The 20148-nt window shown below is 36.9% G+C and overlaps 2 protein-coding genes across 3 annotated transcripts; both read right to left on the bottom strand.

Moving 5' to 3' along the window:
- Positions 1–6978: 6978 nt before the first annotated feature.
- LOC133803997 (pentatricopeptide repeat-containing protein At5g46100-like) lies at positions 6979–10140 on the bottom strand. Of its 2 annotated transcripts, none has more exons than XM_062242134.1 (4): positions 9813–10140; positions 7614–9164; positions 7467–7535; positions 6979–7342 (listed from the first exon to the last, which is right to left on the bottom strand). In XM_062242134.1, exon 2 carries the CDS (start codon positions 9145–9147, stop codon positions 7708–7710), a length of 1440 nt encoding a protein of 479 aa, XP_062098118.1. In that variant the 5' UTR covers positions 9148–9164; positions 9813–10140; the 3' UTR covers positions 6979–7342; positions 7467–7535; positions 7614–7707. The 2 variants fall into 2 exon arrangements, with proteins under 2 accessions (XP_062098118.1, XP_062098117.1); XM_062242133.1 differs by having other exon boundaries at positions 7467–7524.
- A 2644-nt stretch (positions 10141–12784) lies between these two features.
- LOC133805450 (uncharacterized) lies at positions 12785–16230 on the bottom strand. Its single transcript, XM_062243634.1, has 4 exons — positions 15896–16230; positions 13532–15788; positions 12927–13469; positions 12785–12799 (listed from the first exon to the last, which is right to left on the bottom strand). Exons 1-4 carry the CDS (start codon positions 16228–16230, stop codon positions 12785–12787), a joined length of 3150 nt encoding a protein of 1049 aa, XP_062099618.1.
- Between the last annotated feature and the right edge of the window lie 3918 nt (positions 16231–20148).

Genomic DNA, 20148 nt, shown 5'->3' with positions numbered 1-20148 from the left:
CGCTTGTTTCAACTTCCTCATGAAATAGGTCCAAGAGTCGTGGTTCTCACTGTCAACTATTGCGAAAGCAATCGGAAATATGTGGCTGTCTGAATCCAATGCCACGGCACACAACATTTGGCCACCATACCTAGTTTTCAAGAAGGACCCATCAATACATATAACAGGTCGACAAAACTTGAATCCCCGCCTACAAGCACCCAGAGAAAAAAAGCAATACTTGAAGCGACCCTCGTCTACCTTGAAATCAGTAATGGAATCGGGATTGTTCAACTGCAGCATGTGCAAGTACCCAGGTAACTTCGAATATGAAGCTTCAGGCATACCCCTAACTATGTGGAGTGCTTTCTCTCTGCATCTCCAAGCCTTCTCATAACTCATTTCGATCCCGAAAGAATTCTTCATATCTTCTCTTATTTTGGAGGCTAAATAATCTGAACCGTTAACTGATAATTTATCCTTGATCAGTTCGGCAACTACCAAAGGTGATGCTTGACGGTTATCTTTTTTTCGAACATCGAGGGAACATGTGTGTACATTTTCAAATGCTGTCATCTCGAACATGTTAGAAAGTTGCTTCTTCTTCCCTCTTAACCTCCACCCACAATTAGGATCCTTGCATGTAATGTACCAAACATCAGTACCAGACTTTTTAACTATAAAGTCGAATCCCTTCTTCATTGCAAACAAGCCAGCAACCTTCTTTAAATGTTCCTTGTCTCTGAAAAACTTTCCTAAATGAATCTCCCCGCCCGATGTGCCACCCATAGATATATAGTGACTATTATCCTCAATGTCTTCTCTTGTAAACATCTGAGCTTTGAATTTACTATAATATGTCGAAGAAGAGAGTGGATCACTAAATTCTCTAGCATCATTTGTTCCGTCTGGACGACTACTACTAGTACCAGGTGTTTGGCGATCTTCTCTACGGGGTCTACTTCTACATGTTGTTTGCCTCGGTATTTGGTACGACAGTGGACTCAGGCTCAAAGCTTGAGAACGGACCTCTGTTTCTTGGTTGTCTCTTACATCTTCATTGCAATCAAAATCAGCATCAGGTTCAGGATAATCAAGAAAATCGTCATTGCCCTCAAAATCATTTTCAGGGTCAGGACAATCAGGAAAATCATCATGAAATGGCATATGTGCTACATGATCAACTGTCGGTATGAAAGGGTTTGATTCAGGTACAGCAGTGGCTACCAGCACCTCCGGATTTGTTTCTGGAACATAAGTCCCAACCTCACTACGAGTATCCTTAACAGTACTTGGTGGAGGATTACGATCAACAATAATATTCTTCTCCACCAAAGTCACAAAAAGGGGAACAAATTCATTTGGCTTCTTCAAAAGCATTGACAAATATAAGCTTACACCCTTGTCATTCCTTATAAGTTCAGGCCGATACATTAACCCTTTCATGTACTTATAATTCACTTCTAATTTCAGGTCATACTGCACTTTGTCAACCTCCAGCTCTGAGTACAAAAGTTCAACAAGTTGTGAGTAAGTTATGTCCTTCACCAACTCTAACGTTAAATTTTCGGCTCCATTAAAAACCCAATCTCTACCTTCACGCTCCCAAACACTATTATACATTAAGTACGCGAACAAAGTTGACCCTATCATGTACAAAGAAAAAAAAAATCAGTAAATGGCAACAAAATGTCGAAATTTAGTTCGACATTTTTTATCATCGTACCAGTATCGGGCCATATCGGGCGGTATCGGGCAACGTTTTATTTATGTTTTTGATCACTTAAAACACTAATATCGGGTAACATCGTGTACCATCGTACTATTAGGTTCGCAGTAACTTAATAATAACAATCGGGCATATATCGGACTACTATCGATCCATTATCGTACTTAAAAGGGTGTATAGATTTAAAATAATAATCGGGGCAACCATCGGGTAGCCATCGTACCTTTATAACCATCGGGTAACCAAACTATCGGGCAACCATCGGGTTGCCATCGGACTTTCATCCCTAACCTTGAAACTCAACAACTATCGTGCCTGTATCGGGTCTCTATCGGACACTATCGGGCATTTAGAAAAAAACTCAGGGAACCCAAGAAAACGCAGATTTTCACATAACCCGATTTTCACCCAAAAAAACAGCAAAAAATACCAACAAACTACAGATCCAACATCTAAACAGCATTATGAATCATAAAAGCAACCAACAACAACAAGAATCAAAGAAAATCACTTACCCATTTAATCTCCTCACTATGAGCAAAAATAACACAAAGCTTGGTGTTTCTCCTCAAACAATCCACAATGTCCGAATGTGTATCTTTCTTGCAAGATTTTAGTATAAAAATCTTGTGTGTAAAACGTATGGTGAAGAGAGAGTGAGAGAGAATGTATGGTGAAGAGAGGTATGGTGAAGAGAGGTAGAGAGGAAGAGGGAGAATAGAGAGGAAAGGTGTTATGAGAGGGGTATTTTTGGTATTAAATGAAAGATGAGCATTGATATCATATGGTGGTTAACTTTGGTTCAAATTTTAATTATTAAGCTAATGTAAGCATGATTAATCAAATTTCCCCACTGTTTTTATGTGAAAAACCATGTCACCCACCAAGTACTTCTCATGGGTCATCTTGAACAAGGAGTTTACAAGGTGTCCCACCCAGTGTCTTCCACTCCCTCCACATCCTTTAAGCTTTTTCACACTACCTTGGATCCCAATCTGTGGCACTCTCAGCTTGGTCACCCTGCTCAAGATATTGTTTGGTCCCCGTCAGTCACCTCGTGCTTGGTTTCTAAAGCTGAGTACTGCCTTGTGTCACTGGGGCTTTACATCGTCCAGGGCTGATGCTTCTCTGTTTCTGTATGTTTCTAGTTCAGTTATGTTGATTTTTTTGGTCTACGTCGATGATATAATCGTGACTGGTTTTGATCCTACAAAAATCTCGGAGTTATTAGCTTACTTGAAAACTCAATTTGCTATTACTGATATGGGTTCGCTGCATTTTTTTCTTGGTTTGGAGGTACATAGATCAGCAGTTGGTATTCATCCGAGTTAAACTAAATACTTCCGTGATCTCCTCACTAAAACAGGCATGCTCGACTCCAAACCCCTTGCCACACCATTGGCTTTGGGTACATTATCTGCTCACGATGGTACTCCTTTGCCATCAGCTACTGAATACCGCAGCTTCGTTGGCACCTTACAATATTGCACATTTACATGGCCTGATATCTCTTTTTCTGTTAATTAACTTTGTCAGTTTATGCACGCTCCTACCGATGTTCACTTTCAAGCTGTCAAACGTGTCTTACGCTACATCAAGGGTACTAGTCATCTTGGGTTACTTCTTCACCCTCACTTTGATCATATGCTTCATGTGTATACTGATGTCGTCTGGGCCTCTTGCCCCGACGATCGTCACAACACAAGTGCCTATTGTGTCTTTTTGGGACATAACCTCATTTCATGGTCATCTTCTAAACAAAAGGTCGTCTCTCGTTCGAGTACCGAATCCGAGTATCGTGCCATGGCAAATGGAGCTGCTGAAGCTTCTTGGGTTCAATCCTTACTTTCTGAGTTGCATCTGCCATTATCTCAAGCACCTATTCTCTACTGTGATAATTTGAGTACACTGCATCTTGTCTCCAATCCAGTTTTGCATGCTCTTACGAAACATATCGAGCTTGTTTATCACTTCCTCTGTGAACATGTTCTCCATCGGACCTTACAGCTTCAACACACACCTCCACAGATCAGTTAGCTGATTGCCTAACTAAACCCCTTGTTACTCATCGGTTTCAGGAGCTTCGAAACAAACTCACTGTGATGCCTCGCTGATATTGCCCAATAATTCCTAAGAGGTCGCAGTAGTAATCGGGCTATGTCGTATCCATAGAGAGGTAAAATACAAGTAAAAAGAAAGATTAGTAAATCAGAAATAATAAACTTTGAAATGATGTAACTTTGAAAAAGAATATAAACGTTAAATAAACAAAATCGAGGAATTAGAATCAGGAAGAAAATATGGAAGGCATAAGTTTCATTCATGCAAACATATATATATTTTAATAAAATTGATTCATTCTACTCAACTATAATTCTACACCATTAATTATAGTTGGAAAATATATATAATAAAGCTCACCTTAAAATATGTTCTTTAATTAAATTATACTAACTTCTAATTTTAAAAACCTATCATATTATATACCTTAGAGCGACAAAATACCAATAGCAGAATGCAGTAAAAAACATATAATATAAAAAATATCATAAATTAAATTAAAAGCCTAAATTACATAAGAAGAGCATGACTAGACTTATGTAAAAGACGCTAATAAATTTAGAAGAAAATAAATTTAATTGTAACAAATATATAGAAATGAAGAACAAAATAAAGAATCAATATATTAAAAATATAATGTGAAACATGAACTTCACTATAGCCTTTCCACAAGAGAATTTAGCCTAAAATAGGCATTGTTTTCACACAAAGTAATGTAAAATAAATGAAAGAAAATGAAGAAATAAGTGTTTTTCTCTCCAACAATACTCTCTATATTTCCTTCCACAATCTGATGAGATTTTTCTCCATTTGGTACTCTATTTATAGTGTAAATAGGACTCAAAAACGTATAGAACCGTGTAAAAAATAGTGGGAAAAATGGCTGCAAAATAGGTGCAAAGTGGGACAAGTGAGGACAAATGCAGCAGACACGTGGCCACGTGTCAAGCACCGATTGGCTCAGCAAGGAGTACGTCAAGTGCGTGGGAGACAGCAACTGATCGTGGCAGCTGACCGGTCGGGGTGTGGGGAGCAGCATGGCGACGTGGCAGGCTCCGGTTGGCTCGGCTGTGCAGCGTGGCAGAATGTGGCAGGACGTGTCAGAACGCGTCAGTCGGCAGCTGTCAGACGGAGTGGCTTCGGCTCGGCTTCGGCGGCTCAGCTGGCTCGGATGGACGAATGGCAAGCTGCCGTGTGGCAGCGTGGGGGGAGCAGATTTTTGGCTTGGGCTTTGGCTGTTTGGGCTTAATTTTGGGCCATTCCATCTTCAAAAATGTCATTTTCTTCATGATTTCTTCAATTTTAATTCTTTCTTTCTTATTTCTTTTTCTGTGTCAAAATCATTTTATTTCCTGAAAATTAAACACAAATTAAATTAAAATTTATATTTTCAAATATAAAATATATGACAATAAATCAATGAAAATATTAATTAAAACTTAATTAATTTTACACTTTTAAGACTAATAAAATGATATTTTTGAGCACTAATCACTCACTCATTGAGTTTGAGGGGATGTTAAACCAATGATTAATGTGTATTAATTTCCTTAAGTGTGTGCTTTGCTTCTTTTATTATACTGAGCATTACTCTTTTATTAAGTAGAGTCCACGTGTTGTGTGGTCCTGCTATATGTCACTATATAGCTCTTCTTTTCCCTTTTCTCTAATTCAAGGAATATGAATTACATCTTTTCCATTCCTTCAGCTTTCTTTTCTATTAATATAACACCATCAACACTAGATTCCAAAAGTTCTTGGCGATGGGCTTTTGTATACCACATAACTACTACATTCATCAGAAAATTTGTATATAGAGAATGACAGATTTCATTAAACCAAATGCATGGTTAAAAAGATATAGACTATTCCTTAATTCCAAAATATGGAGAGAACAATTTGTTTGGAAATGCTTAGAAACAACTACATCAGAAGCAGGGTTTGGTTGATGTTGTTTTCTGTTTTTTGTTTTCAAAATTGTGGTTTTAGAAATGAGAATAGAAAACAGTTTTTGTAGTTTTAAAAAATCAACAAGTGTTTGATTAATATTTTCTAAAAATAAATTTTTAATTTAATTTTTAAAATATAATCTTAAATAAAAAATTAATAAATATATTTACAGAAAGAAAAATCTTTTAAAAGTTTGTAATAAATAATGAGATAAAGTAATGTGAAAGAAACGGTGATGAAAAATAAGAAGAGAAATTTTCGGAAAAAAAAATTGAGATGAGAGAAATTGATGCAAGAAAAAAAGAAGAGAGAAAGTGATGAGAGAGAAAATAATGAGATAGAAAAAACGAGGGGAGAGAAAATGAGTATATATGAAGTGGTGAGAGAAAATAATAAGATAATAAGTGATGAGAGAGGAAATAAGGAGATCAAAAGTGATGAGATAGAAAGTGATGTTAGAAAAAGTGAAGAGAGATAAATTAATGAGAGAAAAAAATGATGTGAGATAATAATAATTAAAAAAGTTATGTGAGAAAAAAATTAACAAAAAAAATTGAGAACAACAAATTTTCTATTTTTTGTAACTTTGTTTTTAAAAATTGTTTTCAAAACAATGTCAAACACTCTTGCTTGTTTTTAGAAAACAATTTTTAGGTTTTAAAAAATGGTAGATAACCATTTGATACCATGTGTTTTTGTAAAGTATCATTTTTGTATCTGTGTTTATAATAATGTTCATTTGGTACCCTGTATTTTGAAATCGTACATATTTGGTACCCTATATTTTAAAATCGTACATATTTGATACCCTAAACTCAAATTTAATTAATAATTGTTTTAAAAATTAATGAGATTGCTCTCAATTATATAAGTTCCAAATTTAAATTTAATTACTTAATTACATATAACTGATGACAGTTTGGTCATATTGATAACAATTTATCTATCAAATCTAAGTCTAAAGTACCAAATATGTATGATTTTAAAATATAATGTACCATATGAGAATTATTAAAAAAAAAGAGTACCAAAATGATATTTTATAAAAACACAAAGTACTAAACAAGTAAATTTCCTTTAAAAAATAAAAAAATAATTTTTTAGTTAAGGAGTGAAACACCTCCGAGAGTTCCGTGGAGTTTGGCTATACAAGACAAATCACATCACAAAAAAATTACCAAGTGAAGGACGTGCTGACTTATTTTTTTTAATATCTCACATTGTATATGCTAAGTATTGAATTGAAAGAGTAGGAAAAATAATAAATTTAGAATTTCATTAGCTTAAAATTGTTTGGATCCTCATGTAGATCTAGATATCTTGGCGGATGAGCTTACTTCAGAGGCAAAGTAGCTGGGTTTCAAGGCTTCTTCGAATAGTGTAGCTCGTTGTATTGCCAAGAATGTCAATTTTTATGAGTTCGAAATGGTACAGATCGAACCTTCAAAAAAAAAAAGTTGGGAATTCCCTCAAATTGAATCTACGAAAATATTGTTGGTATTGCCTAGGAAAGATTCAGCCATTGAATCTTAAGGAGGCAATTACAAACAAAATAAATATCTCAGAACGAGTACACTATTAATCTGCCACCTTTGAGAAAACAGGTTTCACGGTGCCCCTTCTCTGCCACAAAATACATAACAAAGTTCAATAAGAAACACTCTTGAAAGAATAAGAACAATTAAAATACATATAACGCGAAAATCCAATTGAAAAAGAAAGATAAGATGAAGCAACGAAGACATACTAGATAGACTATGAAGTTGCAACAAGCTTCTTGTGCCATGATAACCAAGTGAGTGAACCTGCAAGGCTCCTAAACTTAACTTCATGCGAATCTTCGGTTATGTATGAACAAAAATATGGTTTCATTACCAAGTAACAATAAACATACCAGAGCCTCTCTTCTATGTTGGACCTTATCCACCATGGAACAAGTTCTCTCATTAAGTATTCAAGTGGGAACAAGTTGACTATGGAAATATGAATTAAGTTCCGGGATCAAGGAAGTCACTCAATAGCTCAGCTTGCACTGACTCAGCAGCTTCTCGTACCTTCCTTCGGTTCCAAAATCCATCAACTATAGATCTCCAAGTATCCTCGTTTGGAACACATCCATCGAGCATCATCTCATCAACTATTCGAGCAGCTTTATGCAAGTCACCTTTCTTACAGAAATGTTCAACCAGAGTGTCAAATGTCCTAGTATCAACTGTGATACCCCTTGTACGCAAGCTAAGATATAATTGAAAAGCTCGATCTAAGTTGCTGGCGGTACATAAGCCTTGGACAACAATATTATGGATTCTAACATGAAGGCTCCACGTTATACGGTTTGGCGTGATTCCATCAAGAACCATCTCATCAATAAAGTTTGCTGCTTCCTGAAACTTGTTAATATCACAAAACCCAGTTATTACTTTTCCATATTGGCCTGCATCTGGCTTTAAACCTTGAAGCTTCATTCTGTCAAGAATTTCAAGAGATTCTTGAAGCTTTCCTTCTTTACATAGTCCATAGATCAAAGAACTATAAGTGACCATGTTGGGCATATGGCCTCTGCTTATCATCTTATGCATTAGTTCCAATGCCTCGGAAGAACGCCCACCCTTGCAAAAGCCATCCATTAGAGAACTGTAAGTAAACACATTTGGACTGATACCTTTGCTTTCCATCTCCTCAAACAATCCCATAGCTTCATCCAAATTGTTTGACCGGCACAAACCATGTATCAAGTTAGTGTATGTGACAACAGTGGGCAAACATCCTTTTGACTCCATCTCTTTGAATAGCTCCTTTGCGTCATCAACATTTCCTAATTTGCACAATCCATTAATCAAAGTCCCATATGTATATGAATCCGGAGTAAACCCACGACTGGGCATCTCACGGAACATACGAAGAGCTGCATCCATTGTTTCACTATTCTTGCAGAGGGCTTTCAGCAAAATATTAAGGGAAGCGAGGACAGGTGGAATACCCATTTCTCTCATATACCGGTAAAACCTATATGCTAACTTTAACTGGTTTTCTTCAACAAGAATAGAAAATATAGTAATGTATGACTTTGAGGTTGGTTTGCATTGAAAGTCTTCCATCTTGTGGAAGACCCTGATAGCATCCAAGGGCCCGTGGACACGACCATACCCTCTGCAGATAGACATGAATATGTCCTCCTTGATATCACACTTCTCCTCCTTCATTCTAACAAGCATTGCCTCAGCTGATCTGAACTGGTTTGAGGATACTAATCTAGAGATCATGAGACCAAATGTGTTGTGATTGTGCCGAAAACCATTGGCAAACTCAGCTGTGGCCGAATCAAATACAAGAATGGCCTTCTTTATGTCCTTTTCAGCTCGTATCATTTGCTCAACTTGGGAAGGAGTGATATTTTTTGACCATTTGAATAGAGTTCCACTTCCCATGTTTGCGACTAATCTTTCTGTAAAAAGGATTACATAACTAATTTACACATTCTAATCTAGAGAAAATTTTCATTCAACATTAGTATAAATGGGCAGTTCAGCATAGATATTATTCTACCCCTTTATAGTCACTATCATTTGTAAATAAATTAGAACAATCACATTCATGATTTAGACAATTTAGTTAAAGAGCAACTTGGCTCAATTACTACGGATTAGTACTACCACCATAGACCATGTCAATCAATATATGAGAACCGCAATTCCAAAATTATCAATTTAACACCCACCAACCATATGCAATGCCTTAAACTAATTACAGAGCAAGAAACAAAGTAATTTATTGTTCTTTTCCTATCTTTCAAAACTTAGCAGCTTTACAAATCCAAATGCAACAAAACCAAATAACTGAAATCTAAAACCAACTCACAATTACACAATTTTACCATGATAACTACAAAAAAGAAAAGCATCAAGCAATATATTATGCAAAAACATATTTATTTTTCCTATGAATATTATACAATAACCACAACATTATCATCAAAATAGCTTATGTCAGTGTTTGTTTTAAATACTCTCATGTTCATTCAATTAATAGGAAAATGAACACAATTCATGTCACCATATAGTAAGTAATAAGCAATATCAGAAACGAAACAAACCTGAATGCCAAAACACGTTGGTAGCCCAAGAATACTATGTAGATTATCCAACAACTCTGGATGAAAGAAAAAAAATCTGCCCAGGTCGCCACACCTCGCCCTTTCTCCCAACAACCCGAGCTCGAAGCCCAGCCCTCCCTTCGGTGGAGTCTTCTGGCAAACGTTCGTCGTTTCAGTTGAGGGGTGGCTCGGATGAGGAGGTGACAGTCCTGGCTCGAAGCCCAGCCCTCCCTTCGGTGGAGTCTTCACTCACTCTTCTCCCTCCTTCCCGTCTCCCTATTACTCTCTCTCTCTTTCTCTTTCTCTTTCTCTCTCTCTCTCTCTCTATATATATATATGTGTGTTTATGTATTTTTTTTTTAATTTATGTTTTGTTTTACTGATTTTTAAGAATATTGTGGTTTACATTTAAATATTTCGTTTATGCATGGTAGATGTTTGATAAAATGATTGAGAGAAGCATAGGATTAGATTGGTTGTGTTGTCGTAATTTTTGGTGAAATTGATGATTAAATATCACAGCATGCTTCTTTTTGCTTAATTAATGATGTTTAAGTTTCTTTTTTTGGGCACTTTATATTATTATTTGGAATTCTACATATTACTAAGATGAGGTCGTTGGTTTCGTAATTGCGGTTCCGTGACAAAAATGGTAGAATGAAAATTTTACTTATACAGTTGAATTCATCTTGTTCTAAGTGACTTGTTTATAATAATTTTTTTAACTTTGTTAAATACTCATATTACTCTATATATATATATATGTGTTTATGTATTTTTTTTTTTAATTTATGTTTTGTTTTACTGATTTTTAAGAATCTTGTTCAAAGCAGGAAATTTTTTAAGTATGTTTTTATCTGGAAAAACTCTAAAACATCCTTGGACATCCAAGAAATCAAGTTCAGGGCAGCTTGATAGAATCCTCATTATACTTTTAGTACTAACATTGATACCATAAATTTCAAGGTGTGTGAGCTTAGGCATTGTGGATGCAATAGCAAAAGCCTCTTTATCTTTATAGCTTTCACAAGTGAACAATTCAAATATCCATTGGTCAGCCTCTTAAGATTCCTACAGTAATAACCAATTGCCTCAAGAGCCGGGACTTCAATTAAGATGCAGTGGCTCAAATCCAAATAAGTTACAGTAGAGAGTTTTTCAGCAACATTTCATTGTTGAAGTACTTATATTTTTAAGGATTGTTATTTGAAGTACCATTAGTCTATATGTATATATATATATACTATCACTAACATTAGTATTCACATATTAGCTTTCTTAGTGATATATGTATTTGATGAGAGGCATTAGGAAAATAAGGTTTTATAGCCAACTTACATAATTTGCTACAATTTTGATTGGTTTCCTGCACTGAATTGTAATGAATTGTAATTTCTGAACAAATCAATTGAGATATTTACTAGAATAGGCACAATGCATGATTGAATTTATTGGGATAGAGTATTTGGTTGTATGTTTTTTATTAGAAATATATGGTAGTAACAATAAGCTTTTGAGCATGGTTTGTGAATGGGGTAAATTGCTTGTCTCGGTTTTTGTAATAGGTACTTAATTTTGGACAGGTTAATTGTAAATTGCTTGTCTCATTTTTTGTAATAGGTATTTAGTTTTGGACTGTTGAATTGTAAATTACTTGTCTCAAGTCTTGCTGAATATTTTTACAAGTAATATTATTACAAGAAAAATGGTGTTTGGATGTTCAAGCACTTCATTAGTGGCGTCTCCTAAAAAACGATCAATAAAAGAAGTAACAGAAAAATCTCCAATGACATCGGCCTCTCCTCCAACTCAAGCAATAGAAGAAGCAATTGGAAAGTCTCCACATAAATCATCTTTTCTTCCAATACATGCAATAGAAGAAACAAATGAAAAATATTCATTGAAACCATCACCGCTATTGTCTAAGGTATATAAATAAATAATAGAATGATATCATTGTTGGACAAGTAAGAATAAGAATATAATTGATTCATAATGTTATAATTTTACAGGTGAAATCTTTAGACATACCATCACTAAGACTGATATTGATGGAGAATGAACATTTTGCAAGTCGTGTATCTGTAGTCTACATGATACAAGTGTTGAGGAATATACGATCACTACTTTGTTATGAAGATTTGGAAGCATTTACAGCTTCTTGTTTTGGTAATCTTCTTAAACTAATTGATCTAGCGAAGAGTAGTGGAAAGTTGATACATTTTCTTTTACAGAGGCGGGTACAAACTAATAAAGATGAGTTATGGTTTGATATTGATAGTAAGCCTGTTAGGTTTTCAATGCACGAGTTTACATTGATTAGTGTCTTTAATTGCGGAAAATCTAATGACCCAAACTTGAGTAGTCTAAGAGAGGGTAATGGGCTTAAAAAAGAGTATTTTAGGGATGTAGAAGGACACATTACTCTTAGATATTTGGAAACTATGTTTGTGGATATGAGTGAAGAAAATCTAGCAGGGGAGTTGAAAAAAAAAAAGAAGAAATATATAAAGAGAAATTGGGATCATTTGAGACTTGCTTTGCTTTATTGTTTGAAATGAGTAGTGCTTGCACATGAGCTTGCATAACCTATAGGGGAGTAAAACATGGGTATTGTTGAGGACTTGGATGTCTTTAACAAATATCTATGGAGTAAGTTATGTTATAATCTCACATTAGATAGTTTGAAGACGAATTTGAAGAAAAAGTCTCTTAAGTACCAAAATAAGGTTGGTGGAGAAAAAAAGCAAAGAATCATACAAATTATATGGTTTTCCTTATATTTTTCAGGTTAGTTGTTTAATATATTTGAATCTCATATTTGAATGAATTTAGACATTAGTATCTTGTCTTTAGTTTGTGTAATTTATCTATTTTGATTTTTGGTTTTTTAGGTTAGGATTTATGAAGCAATATATTTTTTTTTTGATCAAGAAGGAAAGGATCTTCATTGAACAAAACAAGCTGTACAATCAGAGTGCTAAGCACTACAAAAACGAAAATGAAAACTTGCCAACAGCCCCAACACTAATTACATTGTAAATGCCTTAACAAGGAAAGCTCTTGGACTGAAAAATTTCTAAACTTAACCAAGTAAAGTCTATATTTAATTACAGATTTAATCTCATTAACAAGACAGTTAGCTGTCATAGAATAGTCATCAAAAACACTTATGTTCCTATTTCTCCAAATGTTGTACACAGTAGCAGCAACAACAAGATTCAGCAAGACTGCCAGCAGACCACGCCGAGGACGAGCTAGCCAAACACTCCAGCTAGTGTAATCACTCGGCCAAGCACTGAACCCAAACCAGCTAAACAAAATATGAAGCACTTGAGTAGATAAACAACAGGTAAAGAAAAGATGCTGGTGACTTTCAGGAAAGCAACCACAAACCGGACACAATTGAACAGGCACCACAATATGCAGCTTGAATAGATTATCCCTAGTAAGGAGCTGCTCATTAATCACTTGCCAAAGCAGGAATCTATGCTTAGGTAAAGAGAGCTTGCACCAGACAGTTGAATAGTAATCTACAATCTGCTGGTTTTGAGCTGAATTATACAGTTTGGATGGCTGAAACCTCCCAAAACTACCTGCTGCCTTAATCTCAGTTAGACCAAATTTCTCCCTTATGTGGCATTCCTCCAATACCAGCTACAGTCAGATTTCAAAGTGTAACACCAGAAATTACAGCCTTTCAAATATATAGAGTTAACCCATAAAATCTCAGGCTGCTCAGATAAAGCCCAAATGTACTTGGCAAGAATTGCTCTGTTCCAAAGAGCGCCATCTCTGAAACCAAGACCACCATACGCTTTTGGAAGGCAAACCTTCTTCCAAGAGGCTAAATGAGGTTGACTTCTCAGACTAGCACTACCCCAAAGGAAGCTACGACACAATTTCTCAATTTCCTTAACAACACTCTGAGGTAAAATAAAGATACTCATCCAATAGTTACGGAGACCAAATAAAACCGAATGGATAAGCTGCATTCGGCCTGCGTAGGAGAGGTGTCTACTAGACCAAGAATTAAGTCTTAATCTGATTTTTTGCAAAATTATATCACAGTCCTCATGATGCCACTTAGTTGGCCTCATAGGATCCCCCAGGTACTTGAGCGGAAAAGATCCTTCCATAAGATTCATCTCCTGAGAAATGACATTCCGCACAGTAGAAGAGACTCCACCAAAAACGATTTGAGACTTAGCAGAATTAATGGTCAAACCAGTAGCGAAACTGAAATCATCAAGCGCAATCTTAAGGGAAAAGACAGCCAAATGAGTACCCTTACACAAGATGATCAAGTCATCAGCAAAACAAAGATTAACAAGATTTAAACTCTTGCACATTGGGTGAAATCTGAAAGAGGGATCAAGAGCAGCTAGTTGAAGCCTCCGAGTCAAGTATTCCATGATAAGAACAAATAAAAGAGGAGACATTGGATCTCCCTGACGCAGCCCCTTCTTACCCTTGAATTTACCTTGAACACGACCATTCATGAGTAAAGAATAAGAAGTATTCCTTAAACACATCATAATCCATCCTATAAACTTCATAGGAAAACAGAGAGCTTTTAAGAAATCCTCAAGGAATTGCCAATCTACCGTATCATAAGCCTTGCTCAAATCAATCTTTATAGCACATCTTGGGGAAGTAACAGCTCGACCGTAATTTTTAATAAGATCTTGAAAGATCATGATATTATGAGCTATTGAACGGCCTCTAATAAACGCCCCCTGGTTTGGCTGAACAATAGCCGGAAGAACCAACGCCAAACGAGAACATAAGAGCTTAGCAATACATTTATATAATGTGGTGTAGCACGCAATTGGCCTATAATCAATAGCTCGAGAAGGATTGGCCACCTTAGGAATTAAGGACAATGAAGTTTCATGCAGGTCTGATGGAAAATTCCCTGATTCAAAACAGTTACTAATAGCAGAACAAACTTCGCTGCCAACAATCTGCCAGGCAGCCTTGAAAAATCCAGATCCATAACCATCCGGACCTGGCGATTTGTTAGAGGGAATACCAAATAAAGCTTTCCGAATTTCCTTAGCTGAAAAGGGCTTTAACAGTAATGTTTGATGATCAATAGAAAGCTTGGGACCCAAATCTAAACAAGCCAAATTGATGCTACCTGAAGCTGAACTCTGATTCCCCAAATAACCTCTTAAATGCTCAACAAAATGAGAGACAACCTCAGGAAAACTATCCACCAACTGACCCTGATCATTAACAAAAGAAGCAATACCATTAGCAGCTCTTCTTTGCTTCAAATAAGCAAAGAAAAATGAGGTATTCAAGTCTCCCTTCTGTAACCAGTCCACTTTACTTCTTTGAGACAAAAAACTGTAAAACATTTTTTCTTGAATAATGTACGCTTCAGCAGCTTCTTTAGCACTTTGTTGGTAGCAAAACTCAGTCGGGAAAGCTTGGGCTTTTAACTGAGCTTCCTGATATTTTTCTTTAGCCATATCAAAACTCAAACCAATATCTCCAAAGGTATTGTGATTAAACTTTTTTAAACTGTGTTTCAGCCTCAGGGATTTTAAGAAAACAGCCCTTAAACCAGTAGCATGAATAGGTAACTGCCAGCTGAACCGCACCACTTCCAAGAATTGAGGATGATCAGCCCAGAAATTGTAGAACCTGAACAGCTTTGTACCCAAACTCACCTTAGACTGAATATTGACAATACAAGAGCAATGATATGATATAACTTCCCATTTAAAGACAGCAGAAGCAAACGGAAAAAGATCAAACCAATTTTCATTGACAAAAGCATGATCAATTTTAGAATAAATGCGAGTTGAACCATTTTGATTATTAGTCCAAGTGAAAAACGATCCTAAACTTTTTAAGGGAACCATGTGAGCCTCCTCAAGCCAACCAACTGAATCCACCAATTCAACACCAGAAATAGGATTACCACCAACTCTATCCATACCAGAAAAGGGGCGTTGAAGTCCCCTAAAATAATCCAAGCATCACGCACAAGAGAAAGTCTAAGTAACCCTTCTCACAAACTCCTTCGACCTTCTAACGAATTGAAGCCATAGACAAAAGTGATAAAAAACTTGTGCTTCTGACCCACCATCGAAACCAAACAGTGAACAAATTGAGGAGAATCCTCAAGAATTGTAACCTTGACAAAAACCTTCCTCCACACAATCAAAAGCCTACCCTCTGTTACCATACTAGTATAAAAATCCCAGTTAGGTAACTTTTGCTTCATAAAATCCAGGACTTTAGGACCCTTCATCTTAGTCTCTAAAAAACCTCCAATACCTATTTTGAACCTACTACAAATATCCACAACAACTTTATGCTTATTAGAACTACTCAGACCCCTTAAATTCCAATTAAGAATATTACTATTATCCATTAGTAGAAATAGATAAGGGAATACCATCTTTGTTACCACACAAATGCTCTTGAAGAGCCTGAAACTGGTTGAGTTTATCTTGTACTTGCCCTGAATTCATTGTAGATGAACCAACCTTTTGCCCAGATTTCGGATGAAAGGCTAGTAAGCCATCTACTGTTGTGTTGCTTATCAATATCCATAACTGAACTAGCTCGAGAATTAGGCTGATTGCCCTCTGAAGTAGTGACCGGGTCCCTGTCTTTTTCAGTTATATTAACCTGATCCCCTCCCTTTTCTACAGTACCCAAACCAGCAATCTCCAAACCAGTAGATATTTCCTCCTCAATACTCGGCCTAGGCTTCACCTCCTCTTTAGATGACGGTTCTTTTTTTACCCATTTTGCTTTCAGCTCTCTTCGACATTCCATCTCAGCATGACCAAAACCATTACAAGCTTTACATTTAATAGGAAGCCATTCATATTCCACTTCTTGTTCCATAATCTGACCAAACTCATTCAGAAATTGAATTGTTCTAGGGGGATTATCTGTTACTTCCATCTCCACAAGTACTCTAGCAAACTGAATTCTTGAGCGCTCCCTAGTGAATTTACCAACCATAATCGGTTTTCCAAGCGTTCTCACAAGAGCACTAAGACATTTGCTGCCCCAATATTGCAAACCTAAGTCAGGCAAGCGAATCCAGAGCGGAACTGAACGAACAAGGCGAATGGCGCTGAGATCCGCAGACCAAGGCCTAATAATAACTGGTTTCCGATCAAAATGAAGGATACCATCTTCAAGAACTTGATCCCCTGTTGCTTCATCATTGAATTTGACCATGGTTAATCCCATTGTCATTCTAGAAATCTGAGCGATACCTAAATGACCCCAGACTCGTTTAATGAATCCTTCGAAAACAGCCATGGGAGGATTTGCCCCTAGCACCATACAAATAACAGCAGAACTCCAATTCACAGCTTGAACCTTAACCTCTTCTTCATCTATCCTTGCATATTTCCTTCCATCTTTGAACAAAGGCTCAGAAAACTCAAGTTTCTGATCTGAAAATGAAAGTTTTCTTGCTGAAAATTGCTGCCATTGTCGCTGGGCTGAATTTTGAAAGTCCCCTTCCTCAACCCTATCCGCCCACTTTGCCCCATGTGAATCCGAGTTTGCTGGCACATTTTCAACGAAACCATCTTCCTGAGAACAATTCATCCCAGGCATCCGTGGCTCTTCAGAACCGGACCCAATCTCCTCGGCGCGAGCCCCTTCTTCATCAATCAACCCATCCGATTTGAGGTCAGTAATACCCAGATCATGAGGACCAGAGTTATTCGGATCTCTCTGATCTTGCTCCTGTTGTATCTCTTGGTCTTCTACCCGAATAGCAAGCTTACGAACCCGTTTTTTCCTCTTCTCCATGGGAGAGAATAAAACCGAACCTAAGCCATGAAACAATATATTTACTTGGAAATTTATTTACAAACCAAAAAGAAAGAAATGCGACTCCTCGTTGCTTACATCAAGAAGCAAAAGAGCCCGAATACAAAGAGATTAGTCAGGCATTGAAGCTTACTCATGGAAAAGTAAGTCAAAATTACCATTCTGGTGATGTGCGAATTTAATTTTAATATGGGTAAGGTAAATTTAAGTTGTTATATGTTTATTTGACAGATTGACGTACATAATATCCTCTATGCATCTAAGTTAGAGAAGTGCCAACCATATATGAAGGATTTTGAGATATTGAATGATAAAGCTAATGACTTGATTGACACCTTTGCTAAAAGACTAAAGGTTTGCAATCCTGTTTTGAGTGAATACAATAAGGAAGAAGACAAGGTTGATGTTTCAGATGATCCACATGATAAAAAAATGTGCCCTTCAACTTCAAATGCCAATCCAAATCAGAATTCAGGCAATGTGATACAATTGACTTCAATGGATGTGTAACGCCCTACTTCCCTTAGAGCCGTTACCATGTGATTTTAAAAGGTGTCATCAGCTCGCTAATCGATGTATTAGACCAAAAAGTGTGGTTAATTAAAATGAAAACTCATCTAAATAAGATTCTGGTCTAAAAGATTGGTCATTCATTTAAATCACGAAAATGTTACGTTGGGATCCCAAAATACTGTTTGGAAACATATTTACAACTCAAAAAGTTACTTTATAGTCGACCTAAGCGACAAAATCAACATTTATAACTCGCTCCTCAAAAATACCCCAGTCATGGCGGCCAGGTAGGCAAAACATGTACGCACCGCTCCAGGCCCTCCAACTCATGGTTGATCGACCTTTTCCTTGCCATTAACTGCACCACAGAGCACCCTGTGAGCCAAGGCCCAGCAAGAGAACCTCAAAGAACAACATACAATAATTTATCTTAACAAATAAATACTTAATCAAAGGCAATAAACAATTTGCAAATTGTTATTAGGATACACGATGGCCCAACAACACAACAACATCACATTATAGCAGTATAACAACACATAAGCACAACAACATAACATCATAGCAGTATCATAGCACATCAGTGGCCTCCTCCGCTCGAGGTGCGCTTCAGGCACTAGGTCCGCGGTCTTAACCTTATGGGTGTGTACAACACCCTTAGAGGGCCTCGCCCTAGTGGCCTGCATTCATCTTGCTTAACACCTATCCCGTCCCCTTGCCGCTTCTAGCCACAATCACACTTATGATATACTAGCTATAAACAATACATACAGCACGACACACAACATATCTCTACGGGCACAAACAATTCTCTTACCTCGTGTCCCGAGCTGACAATCCAAAGCGATCTCGAGTACTATTCCTAATCCCGAGCCTGAGTGATAAAACCTCTGAGATAATTCGACCTAAGCTAACTCTCAGACTTCCAGCTTGCTTTCCTCAAATCCCCAGCCTCAAATCCTTAACTTCTGGGCAATTTCTTCAAAATTCTCCAAGCTTCTCCAAGACCAAGAGAGGGAGAGAGAACCATGAGAGAGAGAGAGACTAAGAGTTTGTGTGTATCTTCTCCTCTATTTTCTGGTCAGTTCTAGAGTATAGGTTAGCTTAAGTCTATCCTCAATGACCTCATGTCCAAAACACCCTTAAGTCCACCCTTAATCCCTTAATGCCACCAAGGGCAATCCCGTCATTTGCCACATCCCACTAATTCCTCAAGTGTTCCTACAAATCCCCATTTAATCCTGACATACCCAAATAATCGCTAAATCACTACTCGTTACCCGTAATCCCGAATATGTACTTTGTTCTCATAATACCTCTAGATTCCCCCGAGCCGGGTACTCGACCTCGTTGTGAGTATTTCTCTAATTCGCTCCCTAGGACCATCTCAAATCACACATCGCAAATATATCACCACAATCTTGTGGCATCACGTACAAGATGCATATAATTCACATTTATGCCCTCAATGGGTCAAAATTACAATTATGCCTCTATTAACCAAAATGGCCCCACATGCATATTTAATTCACCTAAACATGCATCTCTAATTACACAATCATTCAATCCATGTATTAACATAATTTAATTGATTATTGCCCTCCCAACACATTAATCAAGGCACTAAGTCTTATTAGCAAATTTGGTATGTTACAACTATGCCCTCCTTATTAAACTTTCGTCCTTGAAATTTATTCACACATCTCGGGATACCAATTCCACAAACCTAACTATAACCCCAAAATCAGATCCTTTACCTTGCCACTACTTGCAACACATTCACAAGTAGGCTAGTCTTAATCTGTATGACCTTATCTCTAATGTCTAGAGTTCCCCTGGCTTTTCCTTGCACACTAAATTTCCTTGAAATCCCAAGGCCTCTTTGCCCAATCAGGGGTGGTATTCACACTTCTTCCCTTAACATTAACACTAGCAACACCTCATAAGCCTTTACCCATGCTAGGGTAAGGCTAACTGTAGGCCCCTGGCCTAGTCCTTATTA

The sequence above is a fragment of the Humulus lupulus genome, chromosome X (genome assembly GCF_963169125.1).
Source record: "Humulus lupulus chromosome X, drHumLupu1.1, whole genome shotgun sequence".
Classification (NCBI taxonomy): Eukaryota; Viridiplantae; Streptophyta; class Magnoliopsida; order Rosales; family Cannabaceae; genus Humulus; species Humulus lupulus.
Note: the sequence above shows the minus strand (reverse complement) of the source record. Positions and strands in the feature narration are given on the sequence as shown.

Bases quoted from the DNA above. Each gene is read 5' to 3' on its own strand.
- LOC133803997 (XM_062242134.1), bottom strand. From the start codon at position 9,147: ATGGGAAGTGGAACTCTATTCAAATGGTCAAAAAATATCACTCCTTCC.
- LOC133805450 (XM_062243634.1), bottom strand. From the start codon at position 16,230: ATGGTATTCCCTTATCTATTTCTACTAATGGATAATAGTAATATTCTT. The intron at 15,789-15,895 runs GTTTTTTATCAC...GGATTATTTTAG, and splicing joins ATGGTGGGTCAGAAGCACAA to GGGACTTCAACGCCCCTTTT. The intron at 13,470-13,531 runs GTTAACTCTATA...ATCTGACTGTAG, and splicing joins AGCAGCCTGAGATTTTATGG to CTGGTATTGGAGGAATGCCA.